This window comes from Tachypleus tridentatus, chromosome 3 (assembly GCF_004210375.1).
Source record: "Tachypleus tridentatus isolate NWPU-2018 chromosome 3, ASM421037v1, whole genome shotgun sequence".
NCBI lineage: Eukaryota > Metazoa > Arthropoda > Merostomata > Xiphosura > Limulidae > Tachypleus > Tachypleus tridentatus.
This window is the reverse complement of record NC_134827.1, coordinates 68,976,191-68,995,872: the sequence shown is the minus strand read 5'-3', so window position 1 is coordinate 68,995,872 and position 19,682 is coordinate 68,976,191. Positions and strand designations below refer to the sequence as shown.

The 19,682-nt window shown below is 31.3% G+C and overlaps 1 protein-coding gene across 2 annotated transcripts; it reads right to left on the bottom strand.

Annotated features, from left to right (window-relative positions):
- Positions 1 to 615: 615 nt before the first annotated feature.
- Positions 616 to 18,362, bottom strand: LOC143247076 (N-fatty-acyl-amino acid synthase/hydrolase PM20D1-like). 2 transcript variants are annotated; one of them, XM_076494474.1, is made up of 11 exons: positions 17,940 to 18,362; positions 16,027 to 16,262; positions 11,876 to 11,962; positions 10,492 to 10,625; positions 9,538 to 9,657; positions 6,839 to 6,914; positions 5,484 to 5,545; positions 3,074 to 3,152; positions 2,446 to 2,517; positions 1,541 to 1,706; positions 616 to 1,253 (listed from the first exon to the last, which is right to left on the bottom strand). In XM_076494474.1, the coding sequence occupies exons 1-11, from the start codon at positions 18,199 to 18,201 to the stop codon at positions 1,024 to 1,026; spliced, it is 1,524 nt and encodes a 507-aa protein (XP_076350589.1). In that variant the 5' UTR covers positions 18,202 to 18,362; the 3' UTR covers positions 616 to 1,023. The 2 variants fall into 2 exon arrangements, with proteins under 2 accessions (XP_076350589.1, XP_076350590.1); XM_076494475.1 differs by lacking the exon at positions 9,538 to 9,657.
- Positions 18,363 to 19,682: the final 1,320 nt, after the last annotated feature.

Genomic DNA, 19,682 nt, shown 5'->3' with positions numbered 1-19,682 from the left:
AAGTGACTGGTGAAGTTTCATTAGAGAGCTGCTGGTTGAAACTCGTTATTGTGCAGGAAGCAGATATCAAGAGATGGGCAAATGATAAAAGTCAGTTTTTTTCGTTGTAAAGGAGTAGGGGATAAAAATATATTGAACCCCATTCCGCTTTTGCTGTCATGCAGAACAAGATGTTTTCTGCACCTCTTTTTTTGTCCATATTTATGATTCTCAGTTTGCCCCTAAACAAGAAAGGTCCATCCATTTTTTTGAAGTACTCAGGTTACAGGGTATGGTATTTTTGTGTTAAGTTGAATACTTGAACATGCATGTTTTTCTAATATCAGGTATGATAAGGGTATTTTGGTAATTTTTCATGTTGCACAACCTGGTTTCCACAACAACCAACTACACATTGGAACTTTAAACAAACAGATTATGGCTTTTATGACTATTGTCAAAATTTTAACTTTTTTTGTTTTAAAATTACCGTTATAAACTTCTTGTCAATTGACAACTGCAATATTTCAAACATGTACAGTTATTTACTGCATAAAGTTAAAAGCACGAATAAAAAACTAAAAGCTATATATATATTTTCAAACACTTTCAGGAAATAATGAAGACAGAAAAAAATTCATTTATAAAACCTGCAAATTTATATGTGCCTTTTACAAAATTGACTTCCATGGTAGATGACCTAAGATGTAAATTATAAATTGTTGTAGCTACAGAAAATTTTTAAAATTGTACTTTTAACTAAAGGAACATTTTCTGAAAACAAGATTGCACATAGATGATACTTTTAAAAGAATGAATTTAACAAGAGATATTTTAAGAAAACATTTAGTGAATTAACGTTTCAACAAATGGAGTTAAGTAGTTAATAGTTATGTAGAGAACTTAATGTACAGTACTAGCTCAATCATGTACAAAACAGCCTGATTATGTCATAATCTTATATTTATCTGCAAAATTTTCTCAAGTCCTCTCAAAGACAAGATAACATTCCTTCCATCAATTCCTAAGGTTTTGCAGTTTGTTTCACAGTTCATCACTATGTCCATGCTTGTTTTCAAGCTTCTCTTCATCAGAATTTATCATCATGTGATAATAGAAATTAACTACCTGCTCATAGTTTTTAATACTTATTCTTTCATTGTTTCCATGGAAACGGCTCAAATCATCAGGAAGGATATCAAGAGGGCTAAAACGATAGATAACCTTGGACAAAGGCAAGTACCACCTGGTATCTGTGTTTGCTATAAGCATGGCTGAAATAAGACAAGATCAAAAGTTACAGCTCAAAATTTTTAATAATGAAGTTGTAACCTATTGGATTTTGGGTCACTGATTTAAAAAAAAGGAAAAGAAAAGAAGAGTTAACAGTTTTTGTTAAGGGATTCTTAATTCTGTTTAAAACTTTTGCTTTATGGGATGCAAGATAATGTTTGTGCAAAATTACAAATTACTTCGAGAGATTTAACATTCAATTGATAAGAAAAAATATAATATTAAGCACTACAGCACCGTCAGTGTAAAACTAGAAGTAATAACTTACTTGGAGCTACAGCACTGGTAGGAAATACTTGATGAATACTCTTGCGTAATACTTGAAATCCAAACACATCATCCCCATGAGGAGAAATAGGGTGTGGCTCAATTGAATCCAGTACTTCAATTTCTACACGTTGATCATTTATAAGATTTTGATCATATTCTAGAACCTGTATTAAAGAAAAAAAAGAATAAGCTATTTTTCAGTTTGTTTCCATACAGAAAATACACAAATTCTCAGAATTAAGGTGGAATATTTAATATAATTAAAAACCCTTTTTCTATGAGAAGCAATAAAACTGTTGTCAACAGTTTAACTTCTACTAATCACAGTGTGCTTGAAATTACTGTCAAGCTATTAAGGAGTGATTACACTTCAAATGGAATATGCAATAAAGGGTTTCAATAAATCATGCAGTTCTTAGTTGATGAATATAGTTTTCCATCTTTCTTTATTTCTTGTTGTCTACATAAACATTCATAATTCGAGCTTCTCATCTTCAATCCATTTTCTAATGTTATCCATCCATGTGAATCTGCTTGAACCTTGTTCTTCTTCCTTCAACATTATCCATTAGAATTTCTGTCAACCTTTCATCAGGTCTAATTATTTCCAACACTGGAGCATCTACAGAAAGTTGGTAACAAATAAAACTGTACAAATTGTTAGTTTTTTTCTAAAACAGAGTTCCTGTTAGCAAGTTCATCATCAATTCATAAAACATAGGAACTTTGTTAAACCTCTATTCACATAGTTGCTTCAACTGTTAGAAGGGTCACAAATATAAAAGTAGAAACACTAAACAAAGTCCTGAATGTAACATATTTAGTAACACTCACTGAACAAACATAGAAACTATACAAAAGACAGAAACAATTATTTTGTATTAAATCAGAAAGATTCCTTACCTCAGATACAGTTTGTGCTGGATGAATTCTGTGATTCACAACAGCTGATGCTGATGGAGGGATAACATTTAACTAGAAGGCAAAAAAAGTCAAAATAATTTAATGGTGACATTCAATACACAAATTACTAATAAATAATCTTATTTTTTCAAAAGTTAATACTTATAATTCAAGAATTACCCATTTCATTGAAATATCACTCAACCATAGTTAGTAGGCACACACAAAATTCAAGTTACTTCATTTTCACAACCTTCATACTGTGTAAATGGATATTGATCTTTATTTCACCATACTTACTGGGTAAACATAAAATAGAAATTCATTAACCTTTACCCTATCATTTATCATGGGGAATTGTTTAATGAGGATACACAAATCTTAACTTCATTTACCTTTATTCCTTCAGGTGCCATGGAAAATGATGTTTACTGAACTACAGTTAATGAGGAGATAAAGATTAACTTTCCTTTCCCCATTCAGGTGCCACTAAAAATAATGCTTACTTAATCACAGTTAATGAGGATACACGAAGCATAACTATTTACTTTACCCCTTCAGGTATCACAAAAAATTATGTTTACTTAACTATAATTAATGAGAAGACACCAAGCTTGACATTATTTACCTTTAAGCCTCCAGATACCATGTTAACTGATGTTGTCGTTCTTGATAAGGCATTAGTGTGGGGCTTTAAATGGAAAAACCTGAGGTAATTAAAAAAACCTCAAATAAGAACACAATTATCCATGGTTGTGAACAATGTTTAGACAATTACACAGGTCTTAAAGTTGGATTCAGTGAAGATTTAACACTCACATTAACTTTTTTCATTTGAATTTAATACCTACACATAGCATTGAAATGTTGATACATTTTATGTATCAAAGTAAATGTTGTGTTTAAGTTTACAGCAATAAAATTGACACCTAACTAACACCTATGTCATATCAGTTAAAAACTACATTTTCTTTTAAATTTATAAATATCATTTTAAAAATTACTGAATTATTGAGACCATGACCATGCTATCTTACATAATTATTTTATTACCCAAATCACACTCTTAAAGCAACTACTCAAATACTAAATTTTAAAATTAACTATATAAAAATTATATTGTTATATGTATGATAGGCTTACTACATTAAAGAAATAGGTGTATTTATCATGGTTATAACAGTAAAAAGAAATCAAGTTTCTATAGTTATGAAGATACTAATGATGAAAAGAAATGAATTTTTTTTAGTTACCAAGACATTAGCTGCAAAAAGGAACATGTTTCCTACAGTTATTAAGCCAATGATAGCAAACAGAAACAGGTTTTCTATAGTTACCAAGACACTAACGACAAAGAGAAACAGATTTTCTCTAGATACCCAGACATTAATACTAAACACGTGTGTTTCCTACAGTTACCAAGACATAGTGAATACAAACATAGTTTCTATAGTTACAAAGCACTGATGATTGAATTTCCTGAAGTAACCAAGAAATAGCTAAAAGATGATTTTTTAGAGTTATGAAGACACTAATAGCAATTAAAAATAGAATTTGTATAGTTACCAAGATACTAGTAGTGAATAGAAATAATTTTCTATTGTTTCCAAAACACTAACAGCAAATAATTGATATTTAGACTAATAAATCTAAAACAGATTTTTCAAAGTTAAGGCACTAATGGCAAATAAAAATGCATTTTATATACTTACAGAAACACTAGTGGTGATTAAAAGCAGATTTTCCATAATTACTAGTACACCAGTAGCAAATGGAAAAATATTTTCTCTAGTTATAAAGACATTAATGGGGAACAGAAACAAGTTTCCTATAGTTACCAAGACATAGTGAATAGAAACAGATTTTCTATAGTTACTGAGACACCACTGGCAAATAGAAGTAGATTTTCTATAGTTACTAAGACAATAATTAGAAATAGAAAAATATTTTCTACAGTTAATAAGACAATAATGATTGAATAAATAGATTTTCTAAAGTAACCAAGACACTAATGAAGAATAGAAACATTTTATATAGTTAAAAGATACTCATAATTGAATTAAAAAACTTTTCTAAAGTAACAAAGAAATAATGGCAAATAGAAACACATTTTATATGAGGTCTGATCAAAAAGTTCCAAGTCTTCTTCTGTTACAGATGCCAGTACAGAGGCAGTGAGCTTCACTGAGGTGTATACAAAGTACAAACAGACCTTATACCTGTGTTGTGAAAAATGTGTTCAAAGACAAATGTATCTCTTGCCCTTGTAGCAATAAAAACGGATAGAAAAAAAAAAAAGAGTAATGTGTTTGTGTCAAGTTTTGTGTGAATAATGGTAAAGGAGGAACAGAAATCCTCAAAATGTTAAGAACTGCCTTTGGTGATGACTGCTTAAGTAAGACTGTCATTTATCAGTGGATGAAACACTTCCAATATGGCCGGGAATTGGACAAAGATGATCCACGTATGGGTGACCGTCAACACTGTCCACTGATGAAACAGTCACTAAGGTGAAATACAGTTAACCAAGCCTTTTATAAATATGTTTTAATTTGCTTGAAGGAGAAAGAAGAAATTGCTGAGAGCTGTGAGAAAATGATCACTGGTTTCTTCATCATGACAACGTGCTTTCATACACTGCTGTGTCTGTTCAAGAATTCTTGGCAAGAAAAAAGATTCTAGTGATACCTCAACCCCTGTATTCTTCCAATCTTGTCCTGTGTGATTTTTTTTGTTCCCAAAAATCAAAATTAACTTGAAAGGAAAGATATGATGACATTCCAATCATTTACAATAACGTGAAAGCAGAATGTAGTTGCATAACAGTTGAAGACTTCCAGCATTGCTTCTGAAAATGGCAGGAATGTTGGAACAAGTGTGTATCAGCTGGGGGAGATTACTTTGAATGGGATAGCATACAATACTGATGTATGAACATTATTCTTTGTGATAAAAGTGAAGTCTTAGAACTTTTGAATCACACCTTGTATAGTTACCGAGATGCTAATATAAAATAGAAACAGATTTTCAATAGTTACCAAGACAATAATGGTGAAAAAAACCAGATGTTTGAGTACACCATCTTGAAGTGGAATGATGCCTGTAAAGAGAAAGTAAATGTTTGTTAACAAAAGTAAAAGATGCCAGCAAATTACTTGAAATCTCTGGTCAAACAATATAACTTAATACAACACACTATAATTCTATGGTACTTTTAAAGTTTTGTTGGTAATTGTGAAACTTTATCTTTATGTACTGCAGTAACATATTTGAAGTTGGAACAAATTCTTCTTAAATATTTCCTTCTACATCTGCCATTAAGTATTCCAAGGAGATATAGTTGCCTTTCCAAAGCAAGGTGAAAGTCCTGGGTCAGCGTAAGGTTACGTTTATTTAGTCTCAGTCATGCCATTTATGATTTTTTCCTAGGTTACCATTTGACTTTGAATCTTGTTTGCATATCATATCCTCCTCCTTGTGGTTAGTTTATCTGCATGCTCACTATTCTGTCAATCATCATACTTTTCACTGTATTTTTTCCCACATTAGAACATATTTCTGATGTATTTCTTTCATTTTGTGTCATCTTCTTTTGCAGTCTAAAGTGCCTATAACTGATTTCTTATGAATTCCTCAATCTTTCCTTTTTTATTTCTGAGGCTGTGCATTCCATTCTCCTATTTTATCTATTATTCTTACTCGCAGTCCTTGAAATTTGCCAGTCTGTTCATCCTTTTGTTCCACCTATTTGTATCTCTTCTGAATAATTGGAGCAACTTGGATATCCATTACAGACTTGCTCTGCCAGTCAAAGCTACACTAGAGATTCATCAGCAGCAATATTTCAGAGTGGCCCTGTCCAACCTTCAATTACAAACATACAGACTGGTATCAGAAAGTACAGAAATGTGGCAGGCAGACTCGAGGACTGGGTGAACAGCAACGGGTTTCAATTTGAAAACCTGCAGGATAAAGTTTAGATTAACCTTCCCATAATTTCAAGTATTGTGTAAAGTACCATTAAATGAATTATCAATTATAAACTGTACAATTTAATTTAACTTAACTTCTTTAAATACATTACCAATTACAAATTGTACACCTAATTTCAGTTAAGATTAATAACACAGTCTTGTGACAGACATATAACATGATGGTGAAGCACAACCTGGAAACAGAATAAGGAAATTGGATGAATAGCTGCTGAAGAGTGCATGTAATTAGTTGACTGTGTTTACCACTCTGTTTTTGAGCAAGTTCTAATTCATACTTGCTCATAAATATGCATACGTAATGTTCCAATAACAATTCTAGTGTATAATAAACTAGATGATGGAAATGATGGAAAATGCTTACATAGATTTCTACATGGACAAGCCTGAATTAAACTTACATAAGGTGCCACAGCCTCTAACATAGTCCTCTCGGGTCCTTTTCCAAACATGCTGGGGTGACAGGACCCTTCCAACCTTAAAGGAAACATATTCATTATGATATTTGGCTGGTGGTCTCCATGTCACTGCCAACCAATAGGTTCATGAAATAAATGCAGGAAAAATAAACCAAATAAAATGCAGTTTCTGGTTGTTGTTTTTTTTGTGTGTGTAATAAAAAAACCCAAAAAAACAGATAGATGGATTTATCAACATTTTTTTATGTGAATTGTATGTACACAATATATTCAGATGTAAACAACAGAAATGTGATAATTTAGTGGCTTGAAAACTATTTTACAGCTTCTGAAGAATATGTGAAAATCTAATTTCAAAAACAGTCAGGAAACAGCATGTCCTTGACTTCTATTTACTGAAACACTTAATCATAATACAATGGTATACACAATTACATTACCTTTACCACAGAACAACTGCCACACAAAACACAAAAGGTTCATTTAATTTTTATGAAGGTTCTTTACATCACTCAATTACGTTTGTTGGTTTCTTTGAGAAGGCTCTGAATCAATAAACTGTTTAATAAAATGAGGAGGCTGCCATGATCCTTGTAATGGCAATGTGATTGGTAAAATGAGGAGCACACTGTGATGCAACTCAATCAGTGGCAGTTATATTGGTTAAGTATCTTTTAGGCCACAAAGGGGTTTGAAAGATAACCATAGGTGGTAAGAAACTTCTGCTATTTTCCATCTAATTTGTGGCCATTTCGTAGAGATTTTAACAAAAAAAAATACTGAAGTTCTTTGAATTGCTAATTTGAATGAAATTACAATGTTCACGTGACATATTGTCTAAAGCTGTCAAGAAAGGTGGAGTACAAACAAAAATCCTGTGATCCTATTATGTTGATGTTTATACGCAAAGGGTAAAAAACAAATATAATTTGTAATAGCACAATAAATAGAAAATATGACTCTTTGTTACATTCTAGCCAGCCTTATATTAAGCAAATAATCAAATCATTATAAATTAATATAGTAGTCTTTAAGAAAAATATTTCCATTGTTATATAATTATATATATACATAAATGCACTAAAAATATTAACAAAAAACCATATTGTTTAAATTTCAGGATCCTTTCTTCATTTTGTAACTGCTACATTGTAGTAAATGTTATAATAATGTGATCAGAGTAATTTTTTTCTTCCCTGATTTGTAAACAAATCTCTACATGATAGAGAAAATATCTACTGTTTTTAAGTCTGAATAGCTGTATTGTACAATACAGTACAAACATGAACATACCAACCAAGAACAATCATACTGCTCATTAACTAAACATAAACAGGCCTGTAAATTTAAACTTCATAAAAGTTGTTTTGGTTTTAACAATTCAGCTATTCAGACTTAAAAACAGTAGTTATTTTCTCTATCATGTAGATATTTGTTTACAAATCAGGGAAGAAAAAAAATTACTTTGATCACATTATTATAACATTTACTACAATGAACATTTTTCATTATTATGTTTGTTAACAAAAATACAAACAAATTGAAGATAAGGGAAGAACACTGATGTCAAAAGAATATGCATGCTCATTCATCTTGATTTTTCTTTAAATCTACATTTTTCATGTTGTGATTGTTGTTTGTCTTGCATCTGGAGCAATTTGTTTCATTTACCAGCAGTAATCATCCTGCTGATGTTTCATATTCCCTGATACCTTCTCTCTCTCTCCATTTTCCTGATATGTTGATAAAACCTTTCCATATGTTTAAGGTTGAAAACAAGTTGCCATCACTTCTACTGGCATCAGGGTCAGAATCAGATGGTATGAAGAATATTTGGTGGAATAAGTACAGGAACATCAGACTCATGAGCAGCAGATCTTATGGCAGATTGCAGGTTTGGATAAGAAATTTCCTTTTCATTTCTAGTGTTACAACATTACATATTACATGAGCAGAAATAGCTGTCACCTTTGTAGTTTCAAGGTTCACAACACTGTTGGAACTCTGAAAAGTTGACTTTTTATTACCTTTTGTCTTCAACACAAATAGTACAAACTTTGTCTGGACCCCATGATTTGTCTTGGTCCCCAAGTTTAATTATATATGCTTTTTTGACAGATTCTGTAATGTGTTGGCTAAGTTATTTTACAACAAATTTACCACAAATAACAGAGTATGTTTACTTCATCTATACAACCTCTTACTGCCATAATGACAAATTACAATGAAAAGAAAAAAAAATAATATCAAAGTGCATGCAAAAACAAATATTATTCAGAAATGACACATCATGTGACTTGTTACCCATTTATATGCTAGTGTATTTCTCATTGGTTCTAGAAGAATTGATATGAGTCTCCTATTGAGACTCCTCTAAATAAATCCATTGCCAAATGGTTATCAACATTTTAAGCATAACAAAATGTGACCTGATTCTTTCATGTGATGTTTTGTGAAAAATTTGTACATTAGGAAGAAAAGCAGTTATCACTTTTGGATTCATTGTACAGGAATCACTATAGAACATGTGAACATTTCATGACAATAAAAACCATCATACGCCTGTGTTATTGACAGTTACATTGCTGGCCAGCTAAATAATGCACAACAAAACATGAGAATATCTGAAAAGCAGTGCACTAAAGTGAATACAGAAAATATAACTATCTGCAAAAACATACTTGCTTAAGGCTTTAGCCAAGATGATGATAGCAGTTTCTGGAGGTGGAAGAGAAGAATGCCCTGGAGTGCCATTAACTGTAAGCTTTACATTTAAGGATCCCTTTTCTGTTATTCCAACCCTACATAATCACATAATTAAAAACAAAACTGACATGCATCATGTATTATTGCATAGCTGTTTTTGTACAGTTGTACAATACTGAACACAACAAATGCAGTAACATTTAGGACACACTGAAATAATGTTTCCAGCAGCAGGTTAGTCTTAATTACTTAGTGTAATATATTTTGGCTGCAGATATTAAAATAGGATAGTTTATACTATTTGGGGAATTATTTACAGTACCTATTTTGGAAGAGGATACAGAGTCATTTGAAAAGTTTAGAAGAGAGGACTAGGACAATATCAGGAATGGGTGAATTATCAGATGAAGATAAGTAGAGATCTCTTACCTTATCATCATCTCAAAAAAAAAAAAAAAATTTGTAGGTACATTGGAAATTTTCAAAATTATTAGTGGAAATGATAATAAATATATTTGATGTTGAGTTCAAATGGCAGTATAAAAAATTATAAATTTAATATACAAAAGTTGGAGGCAATTTATTTCTCCAATAAGGTAGTAATTTTAGATCAAATTGCCAATTACATTTGTTGAAATTTAACTTTATAGGGGTTTAACAAGAGTTAGTAAATATTTGTGAATCACGGCTGTATTTAGTGATTAGCTTTCTCTTTGTTGAGGAAGATTAATATCTAATATTGCTTTTCTTTATCCCATCACCTCTAACAGTGGAATTACTAAGTTTATACTTGTATATAATATTATGTAGTACTCATTTAACATTAAGATATTACTAACACTTCAACATTTTCACTTAGCAATCATAAGTACACTAAAAACTGTTTATATTCAATCTATAATTTGATTCAGTAGTAAAAAAGTATTTACATTGCAACTGGCACATGGACTCCTAAAATGGCTCCACTAATTACCATCATACCTTCATCAAGAACATACTCCAGTTGAACACCACATTTTTGCAGGGCTTTTGAAATGTGTGCTGCTCCATTCACACCAGTGACCTACAGATGAGTCACAATATATGAAACTGAAAAGTACAGTTACAGGTAATTCTGCCCCAATCATTTTCAATACATAAATATAGATACAGATAAAAATATTCATCCATTTCAAATATCACTTAACATGGTGGTTTAGTATAAGTAACGTTCTGAACAAAGCTCATGTTGCACACCTGTCAGTAACTGGATTACATTGCCAAACTACAAATCAACATGTGGTAGTGGTGCCATGACTTCAAACTGTAAAAGTGATGTAGCTTGCATGGATATCCTTTATATTTATTCAATGATATTTTTAATAAAGTACAGTAAAATGCATGATAAATTTTTGCAATTAATTACAAGATGGCCAAGAAAACAAAATATTCATTTTTCCTTGCTTTTTTCAATGAAATGTTATTTATAGGCTTTCTAAAAACAAGAAGAATCCAAGTTATTAACACTTTGTACATCTAGACTTAACATTCAACATGTGTTTTTTATTCAAATTTCAATTTTATTAAACTCTTTCAGTGTACAAATTTTCTACCTTTGTGGACACACTAATAATACAAATGCCATAAAATATGAAACTTAAATTTAAGTAAAACATTTTGAATAATTAATATACATCTTTCTACTCAGTTCAGTATTACCCTACTGCTGCAGCTAGAAAAGTTTGATTTGTGTAACCTTATACATGAACATGCACACAGTTACATTTAGAGTTGTATTCAGTAACTTTTATCTTACAAGACTATTTTCTGTCCATTTGTCATGCTCAGAAATAAATAAATTGTAATCTCAGATCTTTAACTCAGAAGATAAATGCAAAATACCTTCATTAGCAAAGGCTGGTTGCTCATCCCTTTTACAAAAGTAATGCAGAGGCATTCAAAAACCAGAGGTATAAATTAAATAACAATGTATTCTATACAAAGACCCCTACATTGTTTGCTTTGCGTGCACACACGTGTGTTTTTCTCATAGTAAAGCCATATCAGGCTATCTGCTGCATCCACAGAGCAGAATCAAATCCCTGATTTTAGCACTGTAAATCCCAACAGGTGACTTGTTTGCTTTGCATACTATTATGTTACCTAAATAGTCCATCACAATACATAAATACAATCTTATACTTTTATGTACTTCTACACTCCATATACAGTGTACAGAGGTTATAACAACATTGATGTGTATACTTTGGAATTATTACTCTTTAAACATAAAACTTAGCTGCAAGTCACTGAAGGAGTAACAACATGACACACCTCTTCATCATGGCCAAATGCAATATAGAAAGATCTTTTAGGTTGATATCCTTTTTCTAGAAGAAACTCCAAAGCTTCCAAAATTCCCTGTAAGAAAAGTTTCATACTTTTATAAATACAAGTACTGTTCTAAAACAAACATGAATGATGAAATTGAATAGTTTGAAAAGACAAAACAAAAAGTTAATTATTCTTATTTTAAAAAAATCTTCCTTTATAACACCTTAAAAAAACTGCAAAAGATTATAATTATTTTAGAAAATTCTCCCTTATTGGACAAGAAGATAAACTAGTTTATAAAACGTGTCCTTAATCAAACAAGACAACTGCTTTGGCACTGACTGCAGCAACTTCTTAGCATCAGTTTCTTTAACATATATTCAAATAATTCATTTTAATGTCTGTGAAAATAGTAATACTGTTTAGATGTAAAATAACACAATAACGTAATGTTTAGGGACAACAAAGTGCCTGTTGATCCTTCTTGGCTGTCTCATCCTCCAAGTCAAATAAACTATTAAATACATAAATTATAAAAAATTTAAAGTCAGCCCTTATTATTCATACATACCAATCTTTCTTTTGAACTCTCTCAAATTTACTGCCTTCACAACATTTAAAAGCAACCCATTCCATAGACTAAGCACCCTATTTGAAAAATAAAACTGTCTTAGTCTAAGGTAGCTTTTTAATTTGTCTAAATCTGTATTTGGGTCAACTAGTTCTATAATTACCACTATTAGTATGAAAAATGTTGATGCATCAGAATTATCAATTCCTTTTACAATCTTAAATACTTTAATCAAATTCTAACTCTTTTTTTTTTCAAGAGAAAAAATTTTAAGGATTTTAATATCTCCTCATATGACAACCGCTCCATCACAGGTACCATTCTGGAAACCCTTCTCTAAGCCCTTTCCAACAATTCAGTCTTTCCTAAAGTAAGAAGCACAAAACTGAAGACAATACTCAAAATGTGGCCTAACCAGTGACTTATTCAATAAAATTATGACCTCTTTGGAATTGTATTCAATATTTCTGTAGATACAACCTAAAATCCTAGTTGCCCTACCACTACCAACATCACACTGCTTGAATGACTTAAGACACTGATCAACCATTACACCAAGATCCTTTTCTATTATAATACTGTTAAAGTTATTGCCATCCAGATTACACTTATAATTCGAATTATGATAACCCACATGCATAATCTTGCAATTATAATTCAAACCCATTCGACATTTATTTGCCCAATTCACTAAATTATCTAAATCCTTTTGTAAAGCAGCAGTATCCTCTTCACAGTCACCAACACCCAAGTCCTTGATATCATCTGCAAATTTAAGTAATTTATTAACCATTTCTTCACCTATGTCATTAACTTAAAATAAAAAGAGCAATGGCCCTAAGAATGAGCTTGGAGGTACACAACATGCAACATTAATCCAGTTTGAATGAACTCTGTTTATAACAATCCTCTGCTTTCTTCCACCAAACCACTCTGCTCTTCAATTAGTTAACTCATCCCCAAAAGATTAATTTCTTTAAAAGCCTTTTATTTGGCACTTTGTCAATTACTTTCTGAAAATCCAGATACACCAAATCTACACCCTTACCTTCATCTATATAAGTTGTAACATTTTCAAAGAATGTCAAGAGATTCATAAGGCAAGATTTTCTCTTAATGAAGCCATGTTAACAGTCTGATAAAATTCTAAACTTTGTTAAAAGACTTTGCAAAGTATCTTTTATGAGAATTTCTAAAACTTTTCCCACAACTGATCTATGACTAATAGATCTATAATTACTGGGACAGCTTCTGTTATGTCCTTTGAAGACAGGAGTAACATCAGTTAATTTGCAATCTGTTGGTACATAGCCACTATAAAAACCTTACAAAAAAAAACTGTGACAAGTGGCTCACATACCCAATCCTTGACCACCTTTGTAAAAATATTATCTGGCCCTGGAGCCTTACCATTCTTTAAACTCTCCAATTTTATTTTAACATGCTCAGAATTTATGCAATTGTCTTATTCAACTTTGTTTCCATCCATCAATTGCTCAAGAAGTAAAAACTGAAGAAAAAGCAGGATTTAATAACCCAGTCTTTTCATACTCATCAGATACAAGCCTTCCTTTACCATCCCTCAATGGTCCTATCCACATCTTAACATTTTGTTTATCCCTAATGTACTTAAAAATCCTTACTGTTAATTTCTAAGTTTTTCAGTCAAACATTTTTTAATACATGTTCTTGAATGTCCTAATTTTCTGTTTTACTAACTTTCTTGATCTTCTGTAATACCAGTCAGTTTACTTGCTTAATTTTTCTGATGCTTTTCTTTAATTGTATTGCTTATACCCTTTGCATGCCAACCTGATTTTGTTATTTGCACATACCCTTTTCTTTCTGTAAGGAATATATTTATTTTGAATGTAGAAAAATCTTCTACATTTGCTCAGTGTTTCCAAATAATGCAACTGCTCAATTCACTACAGATAATTCTTGTTGCATCCCTTCAAAATTTGATTTTTTGAAATTTGGAATCAAAATATCATTATTCCTGATATGCAGCAAAAATATTGCACCTAATACAGTGATGATCACTTGTACCTAGGTGTTCCCCAGTTTCCATCTTTAACTGTTTCTCTATTAGAACTTAATAAATCTGAAACAGCATTATTTCTAATAGGTTCATTAACCGATTGAAGAAATCCATCTTGAACAGTTTCCATAAACTTTCTCCTTCATGGTTTGGCTCTAGCATTTCCAAATCATTATGTCTGAAATAAAAAAAAAATACCCATAATCATGACTTCATTAACAAACAAAATCTTAATCTCACTATAAAGTTTTTCACTAATTTCATTAGTTTCATCTGAAGGTCTCTAACAAATTCATACCAAAAGCTTTATCCCTTGATATCTACTAAAAGAAACCCGAATGGGTTCAATCTCCTTGCTATTATCCTTAACATTTCCAATTTCAACAAGATGTAACTCTCACTTTTTATATAAAGCCATTCCTACACCTCCCTTAAATAACACATAACTTGTATTTTGATGAAACTTCTATCATCAAAATCTTCTACATTTAACCATGTTTCAGTTATTCCCATTACATCAAAATTCTTCATTCCTACTAATTCTCTAAAGTCGTCTACTTTATTTCTTATAAGTGACAGTTAAGCTTATTCTAATAACTATTTTTATACTGATTTCCTATGCTAAAACATTTCAATATGTTTTATTCAGCTTATCTTTCCCCTCACCAAAATCTAGTCCTAGTTTAAACATTCCATTACAACCAAGTTAATAATCCTTGCAAATATGCCAAACCCTTTCATACTTAATCCAAAATGTTTCCTCCTCCCACCGAAAAGATCCCACAATTCCAACCAGCTAACCTGCTAATCCTTACATGCAATTCATTTATATTTATCTAAAGTTGTGTATATTATATACAGATTTACATAAACAAACCTGCAAATCAGTTGTATTTAGAACAAACAGCAAGGAAACAAAGTTTCAATAAGTCCCACCTAAATATGGAGCTGTACTATTAAAAACTTTATAATGTATCCACAATGCAGATTGATTTCTTAACAGGTACAATGACACGTCCATTGGAAAAAGAAACAAAAAACATAGTCAACTATTTCACAGCCTTATAACATTTATTTCACCTGAAATGAAGTTCACTATTTCACAGCTTAATGCAATTTACTTCACCTGAAAATCAGGCTAAGTATTTCATACATAAAAGCTAGCAGACAAAGCTCTACCTAATGAGTATTATAGTTATATTAGTAACTTGGTGGAATGTAGTTCAACTTTACATTATGGCTGCAAGATTCTCCCTGAAAAAATTTAAATCAGTAGCATTAAAATAAACTATAGTACTTACCAAGTATATTAACAGTATTCCCAATTTGTTTCAAATGTGAATTGGGCAAGTGTGGTTAGTCTGTTGTATAACAAATATCATCATAAGTTTAAAAAAAAAAAAAAAGGAAGGCTATTAACAACATGACTTATCTTTGGAATACAAGCTAGCTTATAGTCTCTTCAGAAGTTATTTCCCCAACAAATACACTACTGAAAATACAAGTAAAAACAATATCATCACCATCTGACATTCTTACCATTACAATATGTTTAGCATCTGTTGTCCCTCTGCCATATACATAGGTTTTATTGACCACCCTACCATCAAACGGAGGTACTTCCCAGAGACTGGAATCTACAGGAACCACATCCAAATGTCCAGCTAGCAAATATGGTTTCAGTGAAGAATTGGTTCCCTTGACAGTGTACAACAAACTCAGCTCATTGATAACTTCTCTGTTAATATAAGGAGTAGAGTGGATCAGAGGAAAACCTAGAGAAAAATAATTTTTTACTTCCATCAGTTCAAACTTAGGTAATATAAATAGTTTTAATATTTATTCAACCATAAGATTAGCATTTTGAAACTTGAGTAAAAAGGCTAATCCAGCTAGTGAACTATGAACTTTAAAGGATCGTATGTGTGTCTTTATGTATAGAAACTCAAATGGACAAACTTGCTATCACTACACACACAAAAAGAAACCACAGTGATCACTGGCATAACTAGGAAATATTTGTTACTCAGTCATAAATATAAGCACCTCTAAGTTAGAAAAATTTCTACTTTTTTGATAGCAATAAACAATGTCCTATGTACTTTGATTTATTTAGTACATACTATATGGAAGTGTATTACAGCTCTCAAATTATTAAATTTTAAACAAATTTCAAGAGATTTACACAAACTGAATGACAACCTCAATGAGATGTCTAAGGTCATAGGTCATGGTAAGCATAGTTTAAACCAATTATTTAGTTCAGAGAGAGACAAAGCCCTTACAGAAGTTATTGCTGCTGTAATTCAGAAGTTTAAGAAGGTAATTAATCATTTTCTTAAAAATAAAGGGGGGGTTAAATTATTATTTATTTAACTGGTAGATGTGTAAAGAACAAATGATCTCTTGTCATCTGTATGTTAAGTTAAAATGGCATTTTAACTATTTCAAATTCAACATACTTCATTAAATAAACTATTCCATAGGATGCACCTCTCAGAGATTCTTTTATGCAAATCCAGACATGAGCTTCTAATAATTATATTTTTAATTTAATATTTAATTCACCATTTCCAACCATATCACTCCATTTCAAACCCCCCAACTTTGACTGCATGGAAAACAAACAAGTCCTTAGCTCTTCTTAGATCATAAGAATATCAAAATATAAAGAACCTGAAAAGTTTCACTTCTTTCTGTAAAATATAATATATTATTTTGTTTTATTGCAAATTCTGAGTAGTCACTTAAGTAACTTGCTTTCAAAATATTATGAAGATGATGCAAAAGCTTTTACATATTCTAGATATAAAGTTCTGCATTTCATTTTCCTCGCAACTACATATTTTTTTTATTTGTATGATGTAGAATTTATGTACTTGGTGAATGACATTGCACAAAAACTAAACAGTATTCTTTAAATATATGTGTATAAATTTGTGGGTTATTAAAATATTCCTCAATGTACTTTGAAAAGCTAAATTATAAAACTTGAGTTATAAATCTTTTAGATCCTGAAAACTTTTGTCAAACAATTATTTTATTACTTTAAAAGACTGTGTAGTTTTAGATGTGATGTCGCCTTCAGTGCTAAACAATTATAGTACATGTGTACAGTATCAAATAGTGTAATATTACAGTTTATAAATTTTCATGCAAGTTAACACTAACTGGTTTAAAAATAAAATAAGTGTACTCATTTCATAAAAATATTAAATCCAGAAATGTCAATCAGTATATGATACACTATATACTATAGTAGTACTAGTAGCTCCCAAATTCTTTTTACTGATAACACCCATGCTCCCACATGGTCTAGTTGTTTGTTAAAAGTTTTTATGTTCTTATTCTTTATTCGGTGAAACAGTAGCAACATACCTAGCAATTTGCTGTGACATATTAATGTGTCGCGATAGTTTGGAAACCGCTGCACTAGAGTTCAGAAGACTTACTTTTCCTTATAAATTCTCCAAATTTCTTCAATTCTTCCCTTTCATACTGTCGCGCAGACCAAGAAATAGTTCTAAATCGAATTGTTTCTGCTAATTTTAATGAAAGTCCTCTTGTCTCACTGATAAAATCAGCATCCATACTTGTACATTTTGAAGGAGTATGCGGTTTTTCAATTAAAACAGCTCTTAAAATAATGGTTCCCAGTGCTATTAAAAATATTAACACTAATGCCAATCCAACAGGTCGTGCACGAAGATGCATTTTAAAATTTGCACTTACACTATTGCTTTCAGAACTATGCTAAATTATCCTTTTTTCGATATAAGCAGGTGCGTCCTACTAAGTTATTACCATTCCTGAAAAAGATTTTTACACAGCGAGATAAAACACTTTCACAGCTACGATCGCACATGACAAAACATGCGCCCCTCTGGTATCAAATGAAGAAAATATTTTTTAATTGGAGCAACAACTTTGAATAGACAGAGAAATAGGTAAGGGGAATAACACGTGAATTGCGCATAAATCAATATGAAGTGAAACTTTTTGTTGTATTAAGAGCTTCTCCTCAGTACAAAAAAAAGTGATACAATAGTTTTAAAAACCATGTATGTGCCGGTTATTTTTCCACTTTTTTATTTTATTCTTGAGTTTCCTCAGGTTTTTTAATAACAGAAAAATTTGAGCTCCTGTAGCATAGACCATTATTAAGTCATTGGTGTTACTTTTTTTTTTTCTAGCACAAAGCTTTACAGTGGGCTGTCTTCGCTCTATCCGTCACGGGAAATCGAATCCTAGATTTAAGCGTCGTAAATATCTAAACTTTCCATTGATCCACTGGATAGTAACATTCAATGATAAGTAAGTTCAATAATATTGTTATACTTATCTATAATAATAAAAGGCCGTGTTTGTGTGACCGCTATAACTCCAAGAAGAAAGGATCTAGAAACCTGAAATTTTGCAAGCAAACTAAGTGCATCCTAAAAGCATGTAACTGTGTATTGTTACTTATTCGCATGTGTGCAAGCACACAAACACACGTGCGTGTCTGTTTGTGATTTATATTCATAATATAAGGAACCTCTTTTATCTTGGAGAAATAATAATAACCAGATGCACCACTCTCAAGGTCCATTTAGTAGGGATGCAAAATTTCAGGTTTCTAGGTTCTTTCTTCTTGAGGCTATGGTGGTCACATGCTTATAGACATACTTTTATATCATTATAAACTAGAGAAAGAACCAGGCTTAGCTCGGACTATTACGTTGATGTATTCTAGTTGACTATGTCAGTGCGTGCGTTCTGAACCAAGTTTAACACAGGTGTATAACTTACACACTCTTATTGCTAAGCGACATGACATAAAAGTCATTGTTAGAATGCAAAATCGCACTGACTTTTCTGTATATTACAAGTTGTTATACAAGGAACCACTTGTTTTCTATTTGGTTTTTCACTTGCTTACACATACGCGCACCCACACGTGGATAAGTAATAATATCCAGATGCATACCCTCACAGTGCACTTAGTACGGGTGTAAAATTTTAGGCTTCTAGGTTCTTTCCTCTTGGAGCTATGGCAGTCACACAGACACGATGTTTTACTATTATAAATGTCGAATTATATAATTACTATTTGAGGGATTGATGGAAAATGCATTAACTAAGAAATCAGCCCTAAAATTTTACTAATAATTTATAAGACTATATTGGGGTAGTTTATGTTATGTTGTCGCATT